This window comes from Hypanus sabinus, chromosome 5 (genome assembly GCF_030144855.1).
Source record: "Hypanus sabinus isolate sHypSab1 chromosome 5, sHypSab1.hap1, whole genome shotgun sequence".
Lineage (NCBI taxonomy): Eukaryota > Metazoa > Chordata > Chondrichthyes > Myliobatiformes > Dasyatidae > Hypanus > Hypanus sabinus.
Genome location: NC_082710.1, coordinates 13,542,768 through 13,564,233, shown reverse-complemented (window position 1 = coordinate 13,564,233; position 21,466 = coordinate 13,542,768). Strand labels below are relative to the sequence as shown.

General features: G+C 43.5%; 1 protein-coding gene across 2 annotated transcripts in view; it reads left to right on the top strand.

Annotated features, from left to right (window-relative positions):
- LOC132393932 (ras-specific guanine nucleotide-releasing factor 2-like) overlaps nt 1-21,466 on the top strand; it is a 141,750-nt gene that overhangs the window by 30,648 nt on the left and 89,636 nt on the right. Inside the window, exons 3-4 of one of the 2 annotated variants that reach the window (XM_059969395.1) lie at nt 13,696-13,843; nt 19,863-19,952. In XM_059969395.1, coding sequence (XP_059825378.1) covers nt 13,696-13,843; nt 19,863-19,952 — 238 coding nt within the window. Of the gene's footprint in view, nt 1-13,695; nt 13,844-18,953; nt 19,069-19,862; nt 19,953-21,466 lie in introns of those variants that run through there. The other variant, XM_059969396.1, reaches the window with a different exon arrangement.

Sequence of the window (21,466 nt, the reverse complement as noted above, 5' to 3'; positions counted from 1 at the left end):
GTTACTATTATATTACAAAATAAACAGAAGTATCACTATACAAACAGCATATACACACTTACACATCCTCATTACAAAAGAAATAAAATATTCCACCATGTATGGCGGGAAAGGCAGCATAAAGCCAGACCCTTCGGGACCCATTACTGGGGAAAGACTTTGAAGAGCACACACAGAGCACAATGACAAGGCAGTGAGTGTGTGGTGTGTATGTATAGATTGTGTTTACCAAGTGCTCTCCGTAACAATGTTCCTTGAGGGTCTGTCTGAGTGGACTGAGAGCAGATTTAGACTTGGGATGACACTGACCTTTGACCAGCGGCTAATCAGGACATCGGAAGTTTGAGAGGAGGGGACTTCAATCAGGTCCACATCCCGAGGATAAAAGGCAGAAGCGGTTAGCAGGTGCATAAAAGAGCTTTGACCAGTGGCCAGTTGGAGTTTGGGATTAATTATTAAAATCAAATTAAAGGAAGGCAGGGGCAAGTGCAGCAGCCATCGTCTGAGTAGACATAATCAGAGTGGTTATCTTAAGGGTTCAGGTCTTTGAGGATTCAGCAAAGAGAGGCTTCACTCGGGGAAAGAAATGCTCAAGTAGTAGGAAAGTTTGTTAATGCTGCACGGTGGGGTTTAAACTAGAGTTGCAGGGGGACGGGAACCAGAGTGCCAGAACAGTTAGTGGAGAGGCTGTGGAGGCAGACGTTGGTAAGCTCTCAGACAAAGTTAGGAATTAAAAGCTTGAGCATAGTGTGACAAAATCGAGAAGGGTGAATACAGGAGTGAAGGTGTTGTATTTGAATGCGTGCAGTATACGGAATAAGCTGGATGAACTTGCAACACATTGCAGATTGGCAGGTTTGATGTTGTTGGCATCACTGAATTGTGGCTGAAAGATTATAGCTGGGAGCTTAATGTCCGAGGATACACATTGCATCAAAAGGACAGGATAGGCAGGGGCGGCATTGCTCTGTCGGTAAAAACTGAAATCAAATCATTAGAAAGAGGTGACATAGTGTCAGAACGTGCTGAATATTGCATGGTGAAAGGCCCTGATAGAGAAGATGTGGAGAGGATGTTTCCTCTGGTGGGAGAGTGTAAGACCAGAGAGAAAAGCCTCAGAATAAAGGGGCATCTTTTTAGAACAGAGATAAGGAGGACCTTCTTTAATCAGAAAGTGGTGTATCTGTGGAATTCTTTGCCACAGGAAGCTGTGAAGGACAAGTCTTTCTGCATGCTTCAGGCAAAGGTTGATAGATGGGGTGAAGGCAGGAGATTAGGGCTGAGTAGAAAACTGGATCAGCCACGATGAAATGGCGGAGCAGACTCGATGGGTTAAATGGCCTAATTCTGCTCCTATATCTTATAGTCTTATGACCTTCCAATACCCACTCTCTGGGTTAAGTTGCTCTTGTTGTTGCTCTTCCTTTCCACCCCTTGTGACGGCATCGGTTGGAAACCTTTAGCATTTGTCTGATTTTTTTACGAGGCCAATTTGCTAGCTCAATGCTCAACCCAGCATGGATGGAAAGTGTGCAAGGAGCCGTCTGGGACCACTCGCCTCAAAGTCTAGTGCGGATGCCACTATACCACAGGCTGGCTTATACTCTGGGTTAAGCATGCAGAATGATATCTATGCTAAGCATCACCGAGCTTGTAACCCATGGAGACAGCCCCTGGCTGGCAAGGGAATGGAAAGTATTTAGATATATGAATTATTTTGTTGATGTCTAGCCAGATCCTCTGCTCAAGCACACATATTGATGCTTTCAAATAGTAGTCTGTTCAAGCCAGTTAGGAGTAGGTGGCTCCTATCTGTCCCTGGCCATGGTTTTGCATGCATTGCAAATCCTTAATGCACTGGCATTACTAAGTTGTAATGAGACAAATCAATGTACTAGAAAACATATTCAAATGTAAAGTAAAGGTACAACTCCCTTGACTGATGATAAATGATAGTCTGGAAATATTAGCCCAGGCTGACTACTCTGTGACTGTGGATAGTGTGGAGGGTTGTAGGTTGCATTGCAGTGGAACATCGACAGGATGTCGAGCTGGGCAGAGAAGTGGCAGATGGAGTTCAACGCAGAAAAGTGGGTGTGGTTCATTTTGGAAAATCCAATTTGAAAGCAGTATACAGAGTTGATGGCAGTGTTCTTGGCAGTGTAGTGGGACAGAGGGATTTTGGGGTCCACATCCATAGATCCCTCAAAGTTGCTGTGCAAGTTGATCAGGTGGTTAAGAAGGTGTCTGGTGTGTTGGCTTTCAGTAGTCGGGGGATTGAGTTCAAGATCCATGAGTTACTGTTGCAGCTCTACAAAACCCTGGTTTGACCATACTTGGAATGTTGTTTTTCAGTTCTGTCACCTCATTATGTGGTGATGTGAAAGCTTAAGAGAGGGCGGAGAGGAGATTTACCAGGATTCTGCCTGGACTAGAGGGCATAGCTTGTGAAGATAGCTTGAGTGAGCTGGGGCTTTTCTCTTTGGAGTGAAGGAGATGAGAGGAGACTTGACAGTGGTCTATAAGATGATAAGAGGCACTGATGATCAGCTCCCCTAGGCAGAAATGCCTAATACCAGTAGGAATAATTTTAAAATGATTGGTGAATGTATATGTGAGTTGTCAGAAGTATGTACGTTTTTTACACGGAGAGTGGTGAGTGTCTGGAATGCCCTGCCAGGGGTGTCAGTAGAGGCAAGTACATCAGGGGCATTTAAGAAACTTAGATAGACACATGGATGATAGAAAAATGGAGGGCTATGTAGGAGGGAAGGGTTAGATTGATCTGTGAATAGGTTAAAAGGTTGGCACAACATTGTGGGCTGAAGGGACTATACTGTGTTGTAATATACATGTTCTATATCCTGCAACTGGAGTTTCCCATTTACAATATTTGCCACGTTTTATCTATTCTCTGCAACACCTTGCCTTTATGGTACAATCCATCCCCTTTCCCATTGGAATTCTTCACAATGCTGTGCCTTATTCCTCAGCAAGCTGCCTCTCCTGCCTTCAAAACAGACACTTGGATCTTGCAATCGTTACAGGAATTCGTCAAGGAATGGCACTATGTGAATGGAGCCTGGTGTAACATCATCGTCTAGGTTACACCCCTCAAGGAATGCAAAGTTGTCACACACGTCACGATCATTTTACACGTGGGACAACTCTTAACCAAATAAAACTAATCAAGAAAATACAAGAAAATCTGCAAATGCTGGAAGCCCAGACAACGCACACAATGTGCTGGATGAACTCAGAAGGCCAGGCAGCATCTATGGAAAAGAGTAAGAAGTTGACGTAGCAAGCCAGTCTTGACATGAAATGTCAACTGCTTATTCATGTCCATAGATGCTGCCTGGCCTGCTGAGTTCCTCCAGTATTTTGCGTGTGTCACTAATTGAGAAAATAACTCGGGTTGCCTGCATTCATTTGGGACACTATGCTGCTTAATTGGGGCAGGAAACTTGACAAACAGTTTTTAACTAGCACCAGATGCATGTACTTGTGTGGCTGTTAGACAACACACCATGCGTAGGATGAACAGTTCTTAAGTAGTGTCAGGTGTGTGCAATTGTCTTCAAAAAGCAGTGATTTTTGTCACTGATAGTTGGCAAGAAGTAAGTAGTCAGACCATTCAGAACTATTTTGCCCAATTGCAGTTTCAAGCATTCAGGCTTGGAGATGCAAGGATTGGCCAAGAATGAAAATGAAATGATTTCACGACTTCAACAAGTTAGACACTATGAAGAATTTGAAGGTATCAGCAATCGTCTTGAATGTTACAATGAAAGTGAAAAGTTGGAGGATGCAATTGTTGTTAGCATTGTTTGAAGGCAGTTCATTATCCATATTAGTTGCAGTCAATTAAAAGAACACATACACTGGATGAATTCCTCTGTCAGTAACTATAAAGAACTAATACACAGTTTTATAATAATGTAGTAGTATTGAGTATGTTACAATGTATTTTGCATTTCATCTACGTACATCATTTGTTACTCAGTTGGATGATAGTTTGTCTTTTTTATACTTTATATACTATTTCCATAAAACTTTGGCTAATTGGGGGCAGCTGCTTAATTGGGCCAAAATGTATTGTTCCTGATGTGTCCCAATTAACTTTAGATGTAAGGAACTTCACTTTGGGTTAGACATGTAAATATTTGCAGGAATTAGGTGGTTTAATGATTTAAATGTATCTTCTGAATCATTCTTAACATTTTAAAAATGTAATTTTCAAAGCATTCAAATGGAACCATCTGTAGGCTAATTATTCTGTTTGTCTTTCCCTGAATTTCCCTTTCATGTGTTTTAGCTATTGAATTCCTTAGAACCATCCAATTAAAAATCATAATACATTCATGTTATTTGTTGGACTTGGAAAAAGGGCAGCTCAACGAAAATGGAATAATTTGTTTATTGTTAATCCAGCAGTTATCGAAACTAACATCTTGAAAAACCAAGCTAGTGGAGTGGTTTGAGAAAGGAGTTGAAAAATGTACATATGCAAACAAGATTGATTGCAACAGGAAAGCAAACAGCAAATAAAGTATGGTGATCAGATGAGGAACATTCAGAATGACAAACACAGTGCTGCAGAGAGAGCTAACTTCATGCCACAGCTGTCCACACAACATGTTGGCGTCAATTACATCAAAGAATTTGAAAATGAGTATGCAAAACCTGAGGAAGGAGAGGCGAATGTCCAGACAAGGGTGGTGGGGTGGAGCTACGTCTCCACCAAAGGAGGCGTAGGGTGCTCCTTCCCTCTACTAGTCTGCAGGTCACCCTTGGCCAAGGTGTAGCACCTGCTTAGACCCTGATCAGGGTCACATGAAGCCATAGGCGCAGGGGGTGGATGGTCGTATGAGCCGCTGGTGTATATCACAAGTCCTGGTTATGGGACCACTGACGCCAGGCAGACAATCTCTGAAGAGAAGTGACAGTGGCTGGGGTCACCCATCTTGCTGCCACTACAAGCAACCCAAAGTAGCTGTAATGCACCGAGCCATCATTTCATTGTTGAGAGAAGAAAAAGAACATTTTTAAGTGTAAAATACTTTGTCAATATCTGGCCAGACCCCGTTCTCAAGTCCCCACAATGATGCCTTTGAAGTACCCGTTCCTTCCCTACTCTCAAGTGGCCACAAGTCCTCAGTTACAGGTGAACGACATCCAAAGATTCTGGGATGTGAGCTATGCTATAGAGAAAATAGTCTTTATCTTGATCCTTGGCATTGGTGAGGGCATAAAGTGTAAATAAAAATCCCTCCCAAGCTAGCTATCGTGGCCAAAATCACAAGCTTTCCATGATTCTTGCTAAGCTGCTGTAGCCATCAGAGGCTTTAATTCCTTGTGTTTCTGGACATTTCTTCCGAGCATAAGATTCCCTCGGCTGAGTGAGAAAATGTCCTCTGTGTCTCAGGGATTGCACACCATCTTCTGGATTCAGGGACACTGGCAGATCACTCTGGCACATTGCTACCGAACTGAACAGAGTGGCACAGAAGTGATTCTGTGATGTTGTACCATCCCTTCAGATACAGTGCTGCAGGGATGGTCTCCTCAAATGAGAGTTAAATTATTCCATGTGTCAGGAAAAAAAGAGATTAATTTCATATGCTGCACAACATTTCCCCTTGCACATCACAGCGAATGCTGAGTTATATGACTGTTTGTTTTCACTGCTGTTTGTGAAAGATTACCTCATGCAAATTTTTATCTGACAGTCGTGAATTCACTTTGGAAACAAAGCATGTGGAATTACCTGATTATATGGTAGCTCTATTTCAGGCTTGTCGTCATTCAACTGTATACATTCTACCACCCAATGAGGAGGCTTTTCTTGAGCCAGAGGTTGGTGAATCTGTGGAATTCATTACCACAGATGACTGAGTAGGCCAAGTCATTGGGTATATACAAAGCAGAGGTTGATCGGTTCATGAATTGTAAAGACATCAAAGGTAATGGGGAGAAAGCAAGAAAATAAATAATATAATAGATCAGCCATGATGTAATGGTGATGGGACAAATGACCAATTCTGCTCCTATGTCTTATGGCCTTGTCAAAATGAACAATGATCCTCTGGACCAAGATGCACAAAACCAACACACACACACAGACAAACCAACACACCCACACACACACACACACACACACACACACACACACACACACACACCAACACACCCACACACTCACACACACACCCACCACACCACACACACACACCAACACACACTCACACACAAACACACTCACACACACACTCACACTCTCACACTCCCACACACCAACACAGACACACACTCTCATACACACACATACCAACACACTCACACACACACACACCAACACACACACACCACATACACAGAAACAAACACACACACACACACACTCACACACACACCAACACACACACACTCACACACACACACTCTCACACTCTCCCACACACACACACTCACACACACCGCACACACACACACACACACCTACACACAAACACTCACACACACACACACACACACAAAGTAATATTACCACAAATAAATTAACAAATAATAAAATATATTCCATGTGAATGACATTTAGCATAAGGTGCAAAGGTATTGGGGAGAAAGCATGAAAATAAATATTATAATAGATCAGCCATGATGTAATGATGTAATTTAGCATAAGGTGATGACATGTAATGATGACTTTTAACATAAGGTGCATTTATGTCCCAAGTTACAAAGTAAACTGTATAATACTATGAGCATGATGAGACCTGTGTGGTGGTTGGGAGTGAACAAGTACACAATTTCTTTATTACATCATGTAAGCAGACAGGGAAGTGCGTATGCAAGTTTATTTCTATTAGGAAGAGATTAGCTTCATTTGTCACATGTATATCAAAACATACAGTACTGTGCAAAAGTCTTAGGCACATATATTAAGCTAGGGTACCTAAGACATTTGCACAGTGTTGTATTTGTCAGTGTGGAGTGGAGTGTGTGTTTGCAAATCTGGTGGGAGCGAAGGATGTTGGACTGGCGAGGTTGGATCACCACAGGAAGGGTGTGGGACAGGTGGCAGAGAAGGAATGCCAAGGGTGGGGGTCTCAACCAGCCCCGAGACAACATGCAAGGTCATTTGATTCCAAGCAGTTGGTTTATAGATCATTACAAGATGTCTCTCTGGTGCTTCCTGCTCCCTCCCCTCCCCCTTCCCCCTTCCCACTCTCAGTCCACATGAGAATCATGTTTATCATTACTCACATATGTCACAAAATTAGTTTTCTTTAATGGCAACAATACAGTGCAGTACATAAAATTACTACAGCAGTGTGCAAGAATCTTAGGCACCCTAGTTACATATGCAGAATGTGCCTGAGAGTTTGCACAGCGCTGTACATTGCGTCAATGACACAAATGTGCTCAGGCAGCCCACAAGTGTCACCGTGCTTTCGATGCCGACATAGCATGCCCACAACATCCTTATCCTTACTAACCCGTCTGTCTTTGGAGAGTGGGAGGAAACCATGCGTGGTCATGGGAGAGTATACAAACTCCTCACAACCATGGCAGGATTCGAACCCTCATCAGAGATCACTGGTGCAGTAAAGCGACTGCACCAACTGCTATGCAAACATAAGACTTAGAGGCAAATATGACTGGTTGATTCCAAGAACAGAATACTTACAGAATGGGGATGAAACGTCTGCGTATGCAGGTGAATCGGGACTCAAAAACCTGTATTTCTGAAGTATGGACTTTAATTTTGCTCCTGTTTTTGTACAGAAGCACCTGTAGCTCAGATATGTCCTGTCAGAGAAATGTAGAAGGATTTATTGCAATATTTATTAAGGATCTTGTTCCTTACCATGTTTGTTGATTGAAGTGACATTTAACTAAACCAAGTGTCACATGTGATGAAATCACTGTCAACAGGAGCCTTGTTGGCTGCTTCTAATGACAATGTGAGGGAAGATTTGATGCATGTTCTAAAATGTCACACAAAATTAACAGTGTGCAATCTCCAACTGAAATGAGGCTTCTGCATTGTGTATGCCCCATTGTTTGGATAATTTATCACCAATACAAAGTTTCAGAATAAATGGTCTGCATAATCTGGCTTCTGATGGTCAGAAAGGAACGGCAAAATACTGTACAATATCACATGGGCATATGGCATGAATAGAAATTGTAGGTTTAGAGTAATGGGTTCCTGAGGGTTCACATAGATTTGATGGTCCAAATGGCCTGTTTCTGTGCTGTCGTGCTCTATGGCTCTGTTTCCATCTTGAAACTTGATACAAGTGCAAGAATGGTCCAGGTTTTGTGCCTAACACCCTTCTAGGACAGAAACCTTTTCTGTGACATAAAATCTATCTTTTTTTTATGGATAGGGACACACACACAAAGTGCTGGAGGAATTTTGTGGGAGCTGCTCAAGATTTCCAGCATCTGCAGGCTATCTTGTGGTTTTAAGGAGAGAGTTAATTTTATATTTTTTGCTTTTGTTTCAGCGCTATTCCAGATTTAGTAAATGCCAGCTCTTGGATGTACGAGAGCATGGGGTAATGCAAAGCAGGTGCTTTATTTCCGGATATTCTCTCCAATGAACAGTTTTCTTTTAGCTGTTTGTGGTTTAATGTTTCAAAGCCCAGTTGACTTTGTGCACGGTGGGTCATGGGTTGTTGGATTACCAGAGGAGCATAGAAAACCTACAGCACAATACAGGCCCTTTGGCCCACAGTGCTGTGCCGAACCTGTACTTACTTTAGAAATTACCTAGGGTTACCCATAGCCCTCTCTTTTTCTAAGCTCCATGTACCTGTCCAGGAGTCTCTTAAAAAACCCTATCGTATCCGCCTCCACCACCATTGCCGGCAGCCCATTCCACGCACTCACCACTCTCTGCATAAAAAAAACTTACCCCTGACATCTCCTCTGTACCTACTTCCAAGCACCTTAAAACTGTGCCCTCTTGTGTTAGCCATTTCAGCCCTGGGAAAAGCCTCTGACTATCCACTATTCAATGCCTCTCATCATCTTATACACCTCTACTAGAACACCTCACATCCTCCATCGCTCAAAGGAGAAAAGGCCAAGTTCACTCAACCTATTCTCCTAAGGCATATTCCCCAATCCAGGCAACATCCTTGTAAATCTCCTCTGCACCCTTTCAACAGTTTCCACATCCTTTTTGTAGTGAGGTGACCAGAACTAAACGCAGTACTCCAGGTGGGGTCCTATATAGCTGTAACATTACCTCTTGCCTCCTAAATTCAATTCCACGGTTGATGAAGGCCAATACACTGTATGCCTTCTTAACCACAGAGTCAACCTGCGCAGCTGCTTTGAGTGTCCTCTGGATTCAGACCCCAAGATCCCTCTGATCCTCCACACTGCCAAGAGTCTTACCATTAATACTATATTCTGCCATCATATTTGACCTACCAAAATGAACCACCTCACACTTATCTGGGTTGAACTCCATCTGCCACTTCTCAGCCCAGTTTTGCATCCAATCAATGTCCCGCTGTAACCTCTGACAGCCCTCCACACAATCCACAGCACCTCCTACCTTTGTGTCATCAGCAAATTTACTAACCCATCCCTCCACTTCCACATCCAGGTCATTTATAAAAATAAAGAAGAGAAGGGGTCCCAGAACAGATCCCTGAGGCACTCCACTGGTCACCAACCTCCATGCAGAGTATGACCTCTTTGCCTTCTGTGGGCAAGCCAATTCTGGATCCACAAAGCAAGGTCCCCTTGGATCACATGCCTCCTTACTTTCTCAATAAGCCTTGCATGGGGTACCTTATCAAATGCCTTGCTGAAATCCATGTACGCTACATTTACTGCTCTACACTACATCTACAGATTTACCTTCATCGATGTATTTAGTCACATGCTCAGAAAATTCCATCAGGCTTGTAAGGCATGACCTGCCTTTGATAAAGCCATGCTGACTATTCCTAATCATACTATACCTCTCCAAATGTTCATAAATCCTGCTTCTCAGGATCTTTTCCATCAACTTACCAACCACTGAAGTAAGACTCACTGGTCTATAATTACCTGGGTTATCTCTACTCCTCTTCTTGAATAAGGGAACAACATCTGCAACCCTCCAATCCTCCGGAACCTCTCCCGTCCTCATTGATGATGCAAAGATCATCACCAGAGGCTCAGCAATCTCCTCCCTCTCCTCCCACACTAGCCTGGGGTACATCTTGTCTGGTCCCGGAGACTTATCCAACTTGATGCTTTCCAAAAGTTCCAGCACATCCTCTTTCTTAATGTTTATATGTTCAAGCTTTTCAATACACTGTAAGTCATCCCTACAATCACCAAGATCCTTTTCTGTAGTGAATACTGGAGCAAAGTATTCATTAAGTACCTCAGCTATCTCCTCCGGTTCCATACACATTTTTCCACTATCACATTTGATTGGTCTTATTCTCTCATGTCTTATCCTCTTGCTCTTCACATACTTGTAGATTGCCTTGGGGTTTTCTTCAACCCTGCTCGCCAGGGCCTTCTCATGGCCCCTCTGACTCTCCTAATTTCATTCTTAAGCTCTTTCCTGTTAGCCTTATAATCTTCTAAATCTCTACCATTACCTAGCTTTTTGAACCTTTCATAAACTTTTCTTTTCTTCTTGACTAAACTTTCAACAGCCTTTGTTCACCATGGTTCCTGTACCCGACCAATCCTTTCCCTGTCTCATTGGAACATATCTATGCAGAACCTATATTTCCTGAACATTTGCCACATTTCAGCTGTACATTTCCCTGAGAACATCTGTTCCCAATTTATGCTTCCATGTTCCTGCCTGATAGCTTCATATTTCCCCTTACTCCAATTAAATGCTTTACAAACTTGTCTGTTCCTATCGCTCTCCAATGCTATGGTAAAGGAAATAAAATTGTGATCACTATCTCCAAAATGCTCTCCCACTGAGAGACCTGACACCAGACCAGGTTCATTTCCCAATACCAGATCAAGTACAGCCTCTCGTCTTGTAGGCTTATCTACATATTGTGTCAGGAAACCTTCCTGAACAAACCTAACAAACTCCACCCCATCTAAACCCCTCCTTGCTCTAGGGAGATGCCAATCAATATTTGGGAAATTAAAATCTCCCAGCACAACACCTTGTTGTTATTACACTTTTCCAGAATCTGTCTCCCTATCTGCTCCTGCTGTTACTATTGGGTGGTTTATAAAAAGCACCCTGTAGAGATATTGACCCCTTCCTGTTTCTAACTTCCACATGCAGAGACTCAGTAGACAATCTCTTCATGACTTCCTCCTTTTCTGCAGCTGTGACACTATTTCTGATCGGCAGTGCCATGCCCCCACCTCTTTTGTCTCCCTCCCTGTCCTTTCTGAAACATCTAAAGCCTGGCACTTGAAGTAGCCATTCCTGCCCCTGCACCATCCAATTTTGTGTAATGGCCATAACATCATAGCTGCAATTATTGATCTATGCTCTAAGCTCTGTTCATGATGTTTCTTGCATTAAAAAAAAACACATCTCAAACCATCAGTCTGAGCACAACCCTTCTCTATCACCTGCCTATCCTCCCTCTTGCACTGTCTCCGAGCTTTCTCTGTATGTGATTCAACTGCCCCTTCCTCCATCTCCTCAGTTCGGTTCCCACCCCCCAGCAATTCTAGTTCAAGATCTCCCCAGTAGCTTTAGCAAACCTCCCCGCCAGGATATTGGTCCCCCTTCAGATTCAAGTGCAACCCGTCCTTTTTGTACAGGTCACACCTGCCCCAGAGGAGGTTCCAATGATCCAGAAATCTGAATCCCTGCGCCCTGCTCCAATTCTTCTGCCATGCATTTATCCTCCACCTCACTCTATTCCTATACTCCCTGTCACGTGGCACAGGCAGTAATCCTGAGATTACTACCTCTGGGGTCCTGTTTCTCAACTTCCTTCCTAACTCCCTGTAGTCTGTTTTCAGGACCTCCTCCCTTTTGCTACCTATTTTGTTAGTACCAATAAGTACCATGACTTCTGACTGTTCAACTTCAGGATATCATGGATGCAATCAGAAACATCCCAGACCTTGGCACCTGGGAGGCAAACTGCCATCCTTGTTTCTTTCCTACATCCACAGAATCGCCTGACTGACCCCTTAACTATAGAGTCCCCTATTACTGCTGCCTTCTTTCTTTTCCTACCCTTCTGAGCCACAGGGCCAGACTCTGTGCCAGAGGCATGACCGCTGTTACTTCCCCCAAGTAGGCTATTCCCCCCCCCCCCCAACAGTACTCAAACAGGAGTACTTAATGTTAAGGGGTCAGCCACTGGGGTACTCCCTAGTATCTGACTGCTGCCCTTCCCTCTCCTGACTGTTACCCACTTATCTGTCTCCCGTAGCCCTGGTGTGACTACTTGCCTATAGCTCCTCTCTATCACCTCCTCACTCTCCCTGACCAGACGAAGGTCATCGAGTTGCAACTCCAGTTCCCTAACCCGGTCCCTAAGGAGTTGCAGCTCGACACACCTGGTGCAGATGTGGCCGTCCAGGAGGCTGGGAGTCTCCCAGACTTCCCACATCTGACACCCAGTACAGAACCCCAGCCTCACAGAGGTACTTCCTCTTTCTATTGCTCACAGGTAACTTACTTCGCCTCCACCAGTTATCGTCAAAGCACTACCACTCTGCCTCAGATCACTTCATTGATGACCGCTCCGCTAGGTCTCCCTTTTATGCCTGAACCTTCCCTACTATTTTACTCATGATTGGTGTTTTGGTTATAGCTGCTTATAGGCCATGTACAATGGACTAACCCCCTCGAAGCTTCCTTTTTAAATAACCTCTGCTGATCTGCGTGAAATCCCTCTTGGTAAAGCTTGATTAGGTGGTACAATTATTATTTTTCTTGTAGTTTAACTTTCTTATGATGGCTTTTATTTTTTCATATAATCATTCATTCATTCATTATGTGCTATGTTGGGTGACGTGGGCGATCGTGGTCTTTCTGTGACCATGATTGTTCTTGGCAAGTTTTCTACAGAAGTGGCTTGCCATTGCCTTCTTCTGGGTAGTGTCTTTACAAGACTTTACAAGTATTATCAATACTCTTCAGACATTGCCTGGTGTTGGTGGTCGCATAACCAGGACTTGTGATATGCACCAGCTGCTCGTACGACCATCCACCACCTGCACCCCTGGTTTCATGTGATCCTGATCGAGTGGGTTGGGGTCTAAGCAAGTGCTACACCTTGCCCAAGGGGGACCTGCAGGCTAGTGAAGGGAAGGAGCGCCTTCCATTTCCTTTATAGAGACATATCTCCATCCTGCCACCCGGCATCACCTATAAACAATATGTATAATTGATCAGAAAATTTTCTTATAGTAGTTTTTCTCATTATAGTAGTTTGTATTTTCAAGAAATTCTGTTTTTCTGCAGCAGGTGTCACACCACTTGAATCTGGCTATTTTAGAGGCTAACCTGGGGTGTTATCTCTTGTCTGAGTATGAGATGACTATGACTTCTTTTTCTTTGCCCCCTCTTTCTTGTAACATTTAATGAAATGACTGTAACCACACCGCTCTGTGCTTCAGTCTTGATTTCGGAAGAGTCTCTGGATCAATATCACCAGATCCAGCCGAGTGAAGCACACTTTCCAAGGGGCCTTGCATTCATTCATTCTTCCTGTTTTCTCCTAGTTACTGCGATATTTTAATTGAGCGGGAGATTCTGATGCAGAAGTATATACACTTGGTTCAGATAGCGGAAACAGAGAAAATTGCAGCCCACCAACTCCGACAGCAACTTGAAGATCAAGACACTGAAATTGAGCGATTGAAGGCTGAGGTCAGTGGTCTGAACAATGTAACATATTATATCAGTTTCTGATGGATGGTTAAGAATGGAAATATAGATGGAGGGTTTTATTTCCTCCTCCACTTTGCTTTACTCTGATTTACTGTGTGACAGAGACAGTGACTTTACTACATGGCCACTATAACTCACGGACTAACACTATCGAAAGTGGTGGATATGACCCAGTCCATCACAGACAAAGCCCTCCCCATCACTGAGCACACCCATCATCAAAGCACCTCATCCAGGCCATGCTCTTTTCTCACTACTACCATCAGGCAGGAGGGACAGGACCCCTAGGACCCTCACCACCAGGGTCAGGAACAATTATTACCTTACAACAATCAGACTCCTGAGCTGGCATGGATAATGGCACTAATCACAATTCTGAACTAATTCCACAACCTACAGATGCACTTTTAAGGACTCTTTAGAGCTCGTTTTTTCATTTCACAGAGTTTGTCTTCTTTTGTACTTTGGTTGTTTGTCACTTTTTGCTTATGTATAGGTTTTAAAAAATATAAGTTCTATTGTACTACTTTATTTTTCCTGTAAATGATTGCAAGAAAATGAATCTCGAGGTGATACTTGTTAACACATGATAAGGTAACGTTGACCCCAGTATTTGTGACATTGCTAAACCATTCCAGTAATGGCCTGGAGAGTGGGTTGGGTTCAACTGAATATTCAGCAAGTGTCCGGGCTAAGAGCTTGATTCACTTGGCTCTCCTTTTCTCTTGGAAAAACAAAGCTGAGGTCAACCTCTGAGGTCAGCAGAGATCACACAGTTGCCAGGTTACAAACAAGTAGGAATTGTGGAGAAATTCGAGAAGACCCAAGACTGAGAAGATGATCATGTGTGGAGGCAGGTCTTCGATCAGAATCAGAGTTACTTTATTGCCAGTGTAACCCCCTGGGTCGCCTCAGGCTGGCTCAGCTCGTTCTCGTCTAGGGGGAGCAGCCTTCGGCCCCGCCAAACTGGGTAATCAGCTGGTGTGGATGCTGTGTGATGTCCCCGCCTCGCCCAAAACCAGACAGTACACCATATGCGATTAAATGAGTACAATTTATAAAGGTTACTATAACTAAGTGATTAATAACGATACAGTATATATGAAGAGAAAATTAAAGAAAAGGCGCCAAACTTATCAAAGTCCAAACCACTTCGTGCACAACCGTTGGAGCTCAATTACTGAAGTCTTCTGGCCACCATTCGATCCCCTCCGACTCCTCGACTCGCAGCTCAGGACCCTCCGAACTCCTCGACTCTCCAAACAGCTCAGGACCCTCCGAGTGGTCAACCAAGCACATCTAGCTTCATCCCCCCCCCTCCTCGGAGAATCTCCCGGCCTCGGACCCCCATTTGGGGTCCGATCCTCGCCCAGTTTAGAGCATTGCGTCCTCTCTCTCGACCCCCTCGCGCCGATCTGCCCAAAAGCCCGTCAACAAAAGCTTACAGACTCAGAAGAAAGAACATTAATCCCCATTTGGTTTACAAAGGAATACCATTCTCGTTATCAGTAAATTAGCATTCCTGCTAGTTAACAAAAAGAAGAAACCCTCTTTACACCAGTGTGTGTAACGTACCAGAATTGACTGTGGTTCAGTGTCAAGCATACAACACAGGAAAACACCACAACAGACAACATAATAGCAACCCACAATTTACAAGACAGTAGAGCAAAGAGCAATCAACAATTAGCAGAACAGTCACATGAATAAATGTCAATAATCAAACTTAAATAAATGAGGACACATGAACAGACTCAATAATTATCAATAGAACAAGGAAAACAGGAAAGACGTTTAACAGGCATTTAATGGTTTCATTTAATATCAGAGAGTGTATACAGTATACAACCTGAAATTCTTACTCTTCACAGACATCCACAAAACAGATGAAAACCACAAAGAATGAATATTAGAAAAACAGTGCCCCCACCCCCTCCCACGCACAAGCAGCAGCAAAGCATCTACCCTCTCTCTCACCCTCTCCCTGCTTGTTCGAGCAGGAAGATTCAGCACCCACCACCCACCAAGCAACAGCAGAGACCCCAAAGAGAGACCATGATCTGCAGTCCAACAAGTACCATTGTTCACCCAACAATTTGACATGCCACATGCTGTCTCTCAGAGAGAGAGGTTTCACCCCTTCCATAGTGAGGGGGAGACCAACAGAACGCTGTTGCAATGTTACAATCTGAAGTGAAGGTTATTCGAGTGCACCTGACTCAAGGATTGTGTGTGTGTGTGTGTGTGTGTGGAAGAGAGAGAGAGAAAGAAAGGGAGAGAGAGAGAGATAAAATGTCAACACAACATCATGGACTGAGCTGTTGTGTTCTATGCTCTTTGCTCGATGTATTACAATGTAAATGGGCTGCTTTTATGTTGAAAGATTGACTCTGATCTTTAGAACGAATGAAAGCAATGATTCATTCGGATTAGTAATTTGTTTAGAATCCTGACATGAATCTGGGTAAACAGTAATGGTAAAGTCCAAAAATCAATTGGAGGTCAGTTGGTAAAAGGACAGTATAGATTTTGCAATTCAAATTGTATGCTTGGGTTCTTAAACTTGGAAATATTATACACTATTTTCAGCTGCTATGGAAAATGGGATTGATTAGATGAAAATATTGATATGATGTAGACCACAAACAGTATGTTTAGAAAATTCTAATGATATTTGCATTGGTTACAGAGTTATACATCAGAACTAGCCATGCTGGTTAGACGTTCCACTGAAGTAGTTGAATTTAAATGCTCCTACCGTACCAAATTTTCATTAATTGATGCCATTGTTCATAGAGATAGATGTGAGTTAAGTCCAGGTGTACATCCCTTTACCCCTCAACCTCTTTGCAGAGTTTCAAACACGCGTATCACCCTCTGTCGTAGCCTCTCACTTACTTTTCCCTTATTCTCCGCTGTCCACTGGCGGCACAGTAACGTAGACCAGGAGATGTAGCGGTTAGTGCAACGCCTTACGGGGCCAGCGATTGGCGTGCAGTTGCCATCGTTATCTGAAAAGAGTTAGTGAGCTCTTCCCGTGACCGCACGGCTCCCTCTAGGGGCTTCCGTTTCCTCCCATCGCCCAAAGGCAGTCAGGTTCGAGTTGGTGGGTTGTGCGCACGCTATGTTGGCATCAGAAGCATGGAGTCACTTGTGGGCTGCCCCCAGCACATCCTCCGACTATGTTGTTCATTAACACAAATGACACATTTCACTGTGTGTTCCGATAACCATGAGACAAATAAAGCTAGGCTCTGAGCTAATCTATCTAAGCAATCTTACACTGAGTAATGGCATAAACTCTGCTGCAAGTAACACCTCTGTCTCACAGCACACATATCACAGAGGCCCTCCTGCACTTCTATATTTCATTGAGAGAAAGAAGGATATTAGTTTTATTTGTTACATGTACATCGAAGCATATTATGTAAAATGAGTCATTTACATCAAATCAAACTAGTGAGGATTGCAGTGGTCAGCCTGCAAATGTCACCAGGCTTCCAGCACCAACAGAGAATGCCCACAACTTACTTACCAGTGTAGTCACGGGGACAACGTATAGACTCCTTACAGACAGCGGTGGGAATTGAACCCTGATCTTACAGCTACTGCTGTACTAGTGTTATGCTAACAGCCACACAACTGTACCGCCTCCATCCCTGAAACGTTTGTTGAACGCGATCAATTTCAGATGGATCAGACAGTTCACAAAGAGACATAGAGCAATATGGTATGGTTGCAGGCCTTTTGGGCCATCGAATCCAGGCTGACCACGGTGTCCACCCAGCTGGACCCAATTTTCTGCATTCAGCCCATAACCGTCTAAGCCCCACCCCTCCGTGTACCCATCCAAATGCTTCTTAAAGGTACTTTTGCCTCTGCCTCAATCACTTCCTCTGGCAGCTCTCATTGCAAGTACTCACTACCCTCTGTGTGAAGAAGTTACCTCTCAGGTCCCTTCAACCTCTCCACCTATCTTGTATCTGTGCCCTCTCGCTTGGACTCACCAGGCCTGCGGAAAAACTATGAGTGTCCACCCATATCCCTACCCCTCATCATTTTATGAACTTCTATATACACATCATCCTCTGTGTGAAAAAGCTGGCCAGCTATTTAATAAAAATGGAAGTATTTTTCATCTCGTGCTGCTCATCTCACCAATGTATTTGATACCAGCTGGCAAACCGACCATCTCACAGAGTCATGGAGTAATGCAGCATGGAAACAGGCCCTTTGGCCCAACTGGTCTGAGCTGACCACCCTCCCTACTCATTCCAGATGCCTGCATTCGGCCCTTAACCCTACAACCGTTTCCCCTCCATGTACCTACTCAAATGCCTCTTAAATGTTGCAATTGTACCCACCTTGACCACTTTCTCTAGCAGCTCATTCCAGGTACTCAGTACCCTCTGTGTAAGGAAATTACCTCTCAGGTCTCTTTGATCACTCCACATCTTGTATCAGTGCCCTCTCACTTTGGACTCTCCAACCCTGGGGAAAACCTATGATTGTTTCCATACTCCTCAGTATTTTATATGCTTCTATGAGGTCACCCTCATTCTCCAGTGTTTTAGAGATCTAGTGTGGCCAACTTCTCCCTATAACTCAGGCCCTTTTGTCCAGGAAGCATCCTTACTAATCTCTCCTGCACCCTCTCAATGTACGTCCTATAACAGGGAGACAAAAACTGCACCCAATACTCCAAGTGTGAAAAGAAGGAAAGTGGATCCATAGCAGTAATTTTCAAGTCATATACACCCAGACTTGAAATTATATCATCATTCCTTCATTGGTATTGGCGTATGGAACCGAGAAGTCCTCCCTCATCAATTTGTTGGCGAAATTGAAGATGACATCTGACTGCCATCTAGTATAGGGTAGTTAGAACTTGGCACAGGCAAGTGGCCTTGGCAAAGTTTATGAGTAACTAAAAGAACAATAATGTTTTATTAATCCTTTACTGAAGATGATGGATTGCTCACTTTTTATTACAACAATTTCACAGAGCACAAGATCTCACAGCAGATTTTGCAGGGGCTGGAAATCCAGAGCAACACACACAAAAGGTTGGAGGAACTCAGCAGGTCAGGCAGCATCTATGGAGGGGAATAAACAGTTGACGATTCAGTTTGAGACACGTCATCAGGACTGGACTGGACTCAGGGGGAGTGAGGCAATATGAAGAGATGAGCAAGATCTGGCAGGTGATAGGTAGATGCTATGTATGGCATGAATATTGATCGATTTCCCCAGCATCTGGTAATCAGTAAAAATTTGTGATCACAGTACATATACGTTACCATGTATACATTGAGATTCATTTTCTTACAGGTACTTACAGCTCATTTCACCAGCCCTATCCCCCCTTCTTTCTTCCCTCCCCACCCTCCCGATCTGCCCATCACCTACACTTTCCTCCCTTGAGTTCCCCTCCTCACTTCCTTTTTTCCACGGGCCACTGTCCTCTCCTATTAGATTCCATCTTCTTCTGCCCTTTGTCAATTCCACCTATCATCTCTCAGCTTTTTACATCACTCCCGCTCTCCCCTTCCCTCATCTGCCTATCAACCCCCTCACTTGGCTCCACACACTGGCTTGCACTCCACTTCTCCACTGCTTTCTACTGGCCACCTCCTCTCTTTCTTTGCAATCCAGGTGAAATGTCTCGATCTGGAACGTTGACGGTCCATTTCCCTCTGTAGACACTGCCCAACCTGCTGAGTCCATCCAGTATTTTCTGCTTTAACAATGCATAAAATGCTCTTTAATCCCAACGTTAGCTAACTGTGTTATTTTAATAGTATAAGAGCTTTGTTCTAGTCTAAATGTGGGGGTGAATGAGCAGTAATAATGCAGGATAAGTATGGTTTTCAGATCTTTTGAGAAATTACAGTTATAACGAACCAAGCAGTCAGTGTCAATCTGATCAAGGCAGCTTGTGAATTTATCTTGGAATCATGCTCTCTGTTATTATGATTATTTCTCTTTTGTTTCTAAGATTGTCGCTGTGAAAAAGACTAAGGAACGGATGCGGCCATACCAAGGATATCCTGAGGAAGAAGACCCGGATATTAAAAAAATTAAAAAGGTGATATAATATTGAATGAAATTACTATTGCATAGATTTCTGTTAAAACCAGAACAATATCACTGCAACTCAATCACCTCAAAAAATACACATCATCTGCTGGCAGAATGAAGGAAGGTTATCACGAGGTGCATTGGCAATATCGGAACCCAAGTGCAGAGGAAAGACAGACTGATACAGAGTGGTAATGAGCGTTTATACATAATAATTCACAAATAACAGCAGTGGCTCGGTTGAATGGTTCTGGGAGAAGTAACCTTCTCAAAACCAGGACTCCGTGATTAGTGCTAATCAGGCGTCTACTTAAATAATCCAAGTTACACGGAATACCAGAGTTTATCAAAATAAACTTAACAAGCTTAAACAGAAAGCACCAGGAGACTGGATTATAAAGACTGAGTCACTTGAGAAAAACACTGGGAGCTCAAAATGATTAATAACTCTCATTAAACAACAATTAACCAATTCAGGTGCTCTAAAAAGTCCTTGGAGCCCAACACTCTCTGGCCCGGAAAAGCTCATTGCAAAGGTAGGAAAATGCAGTGACAGTAGCAGCCAGACTAGCCAGGACGCTACTGACACAGAGGCTGGTGGTGTTGTAGATACAGTAGAAGGTTGTTACAGGTGTGACATTGTCAACAGGTGGAGCTGGGCTGAGAAGTGTCCTGTTGAGTCCAACCTGCAAAAGTGTGAAGTGATTCACTTTGGAAGGTTGAATTTGAACACAGAGTAAATGGTTAACGGCAGGATTCTTAGCAGTGTGGAGGAGAGAGGGATCTTGGGGGTCTATGTTCATAGATCTCTTAAAGTTGCCATGCAGTTGATAGGCTGGTTAAGAAGGTATGTGGTGTGTTGGCCTTCATTAGATGGGGGATTGAGTTCAAGAGGTAACTTTGCAGTTCTATAAAACCTTTTGTGGGACAGCACAGTGGACTGAAGTATAGTTCTATGTTCTCTGTTCAATGGGATCTCCCTGTTCTGCTCTACGTCATGTCTTTCCATGCATAATCCGGATGCAGAGAAGACTGGGTACTTTTCCCATTGACGTTTAACTGGTGGATAATCTAAACTCCTTTGCCAACTGTTGAGGCTAACAAGTGATAACGCATTCAAATATATTCAACACGAACCTAACTAATAAAAATTACCCTACATACACTCAATGGCCTCTTTGTTAGGCACACCTGTACACCTGCTTCTTAATGCAAATATCTAATCAACTAATCATGTGGCAGCAACTCAATGCATGAAAGCACATAGGCATAGTCAAGAGGTTCAGTTATTGTTCAGACCAAATATCAAAATGAGGAAGAAATGTGATCTAAGTGACCTTGACAGTGGAGATTGATTGTTGGTATCTCAGAAACTGCCGAACTCCTGGGATTTGCATGCACAACAATATCTCGAGTTTACAGAGAATGGTGCAATAAACAAAAAAAAATACAGTGAGTGGTAGTTCTGTAGGCGAAAACACGTTGTTAATGAGGAAGGCCAGAGGAGAATGGCCAGGCTAG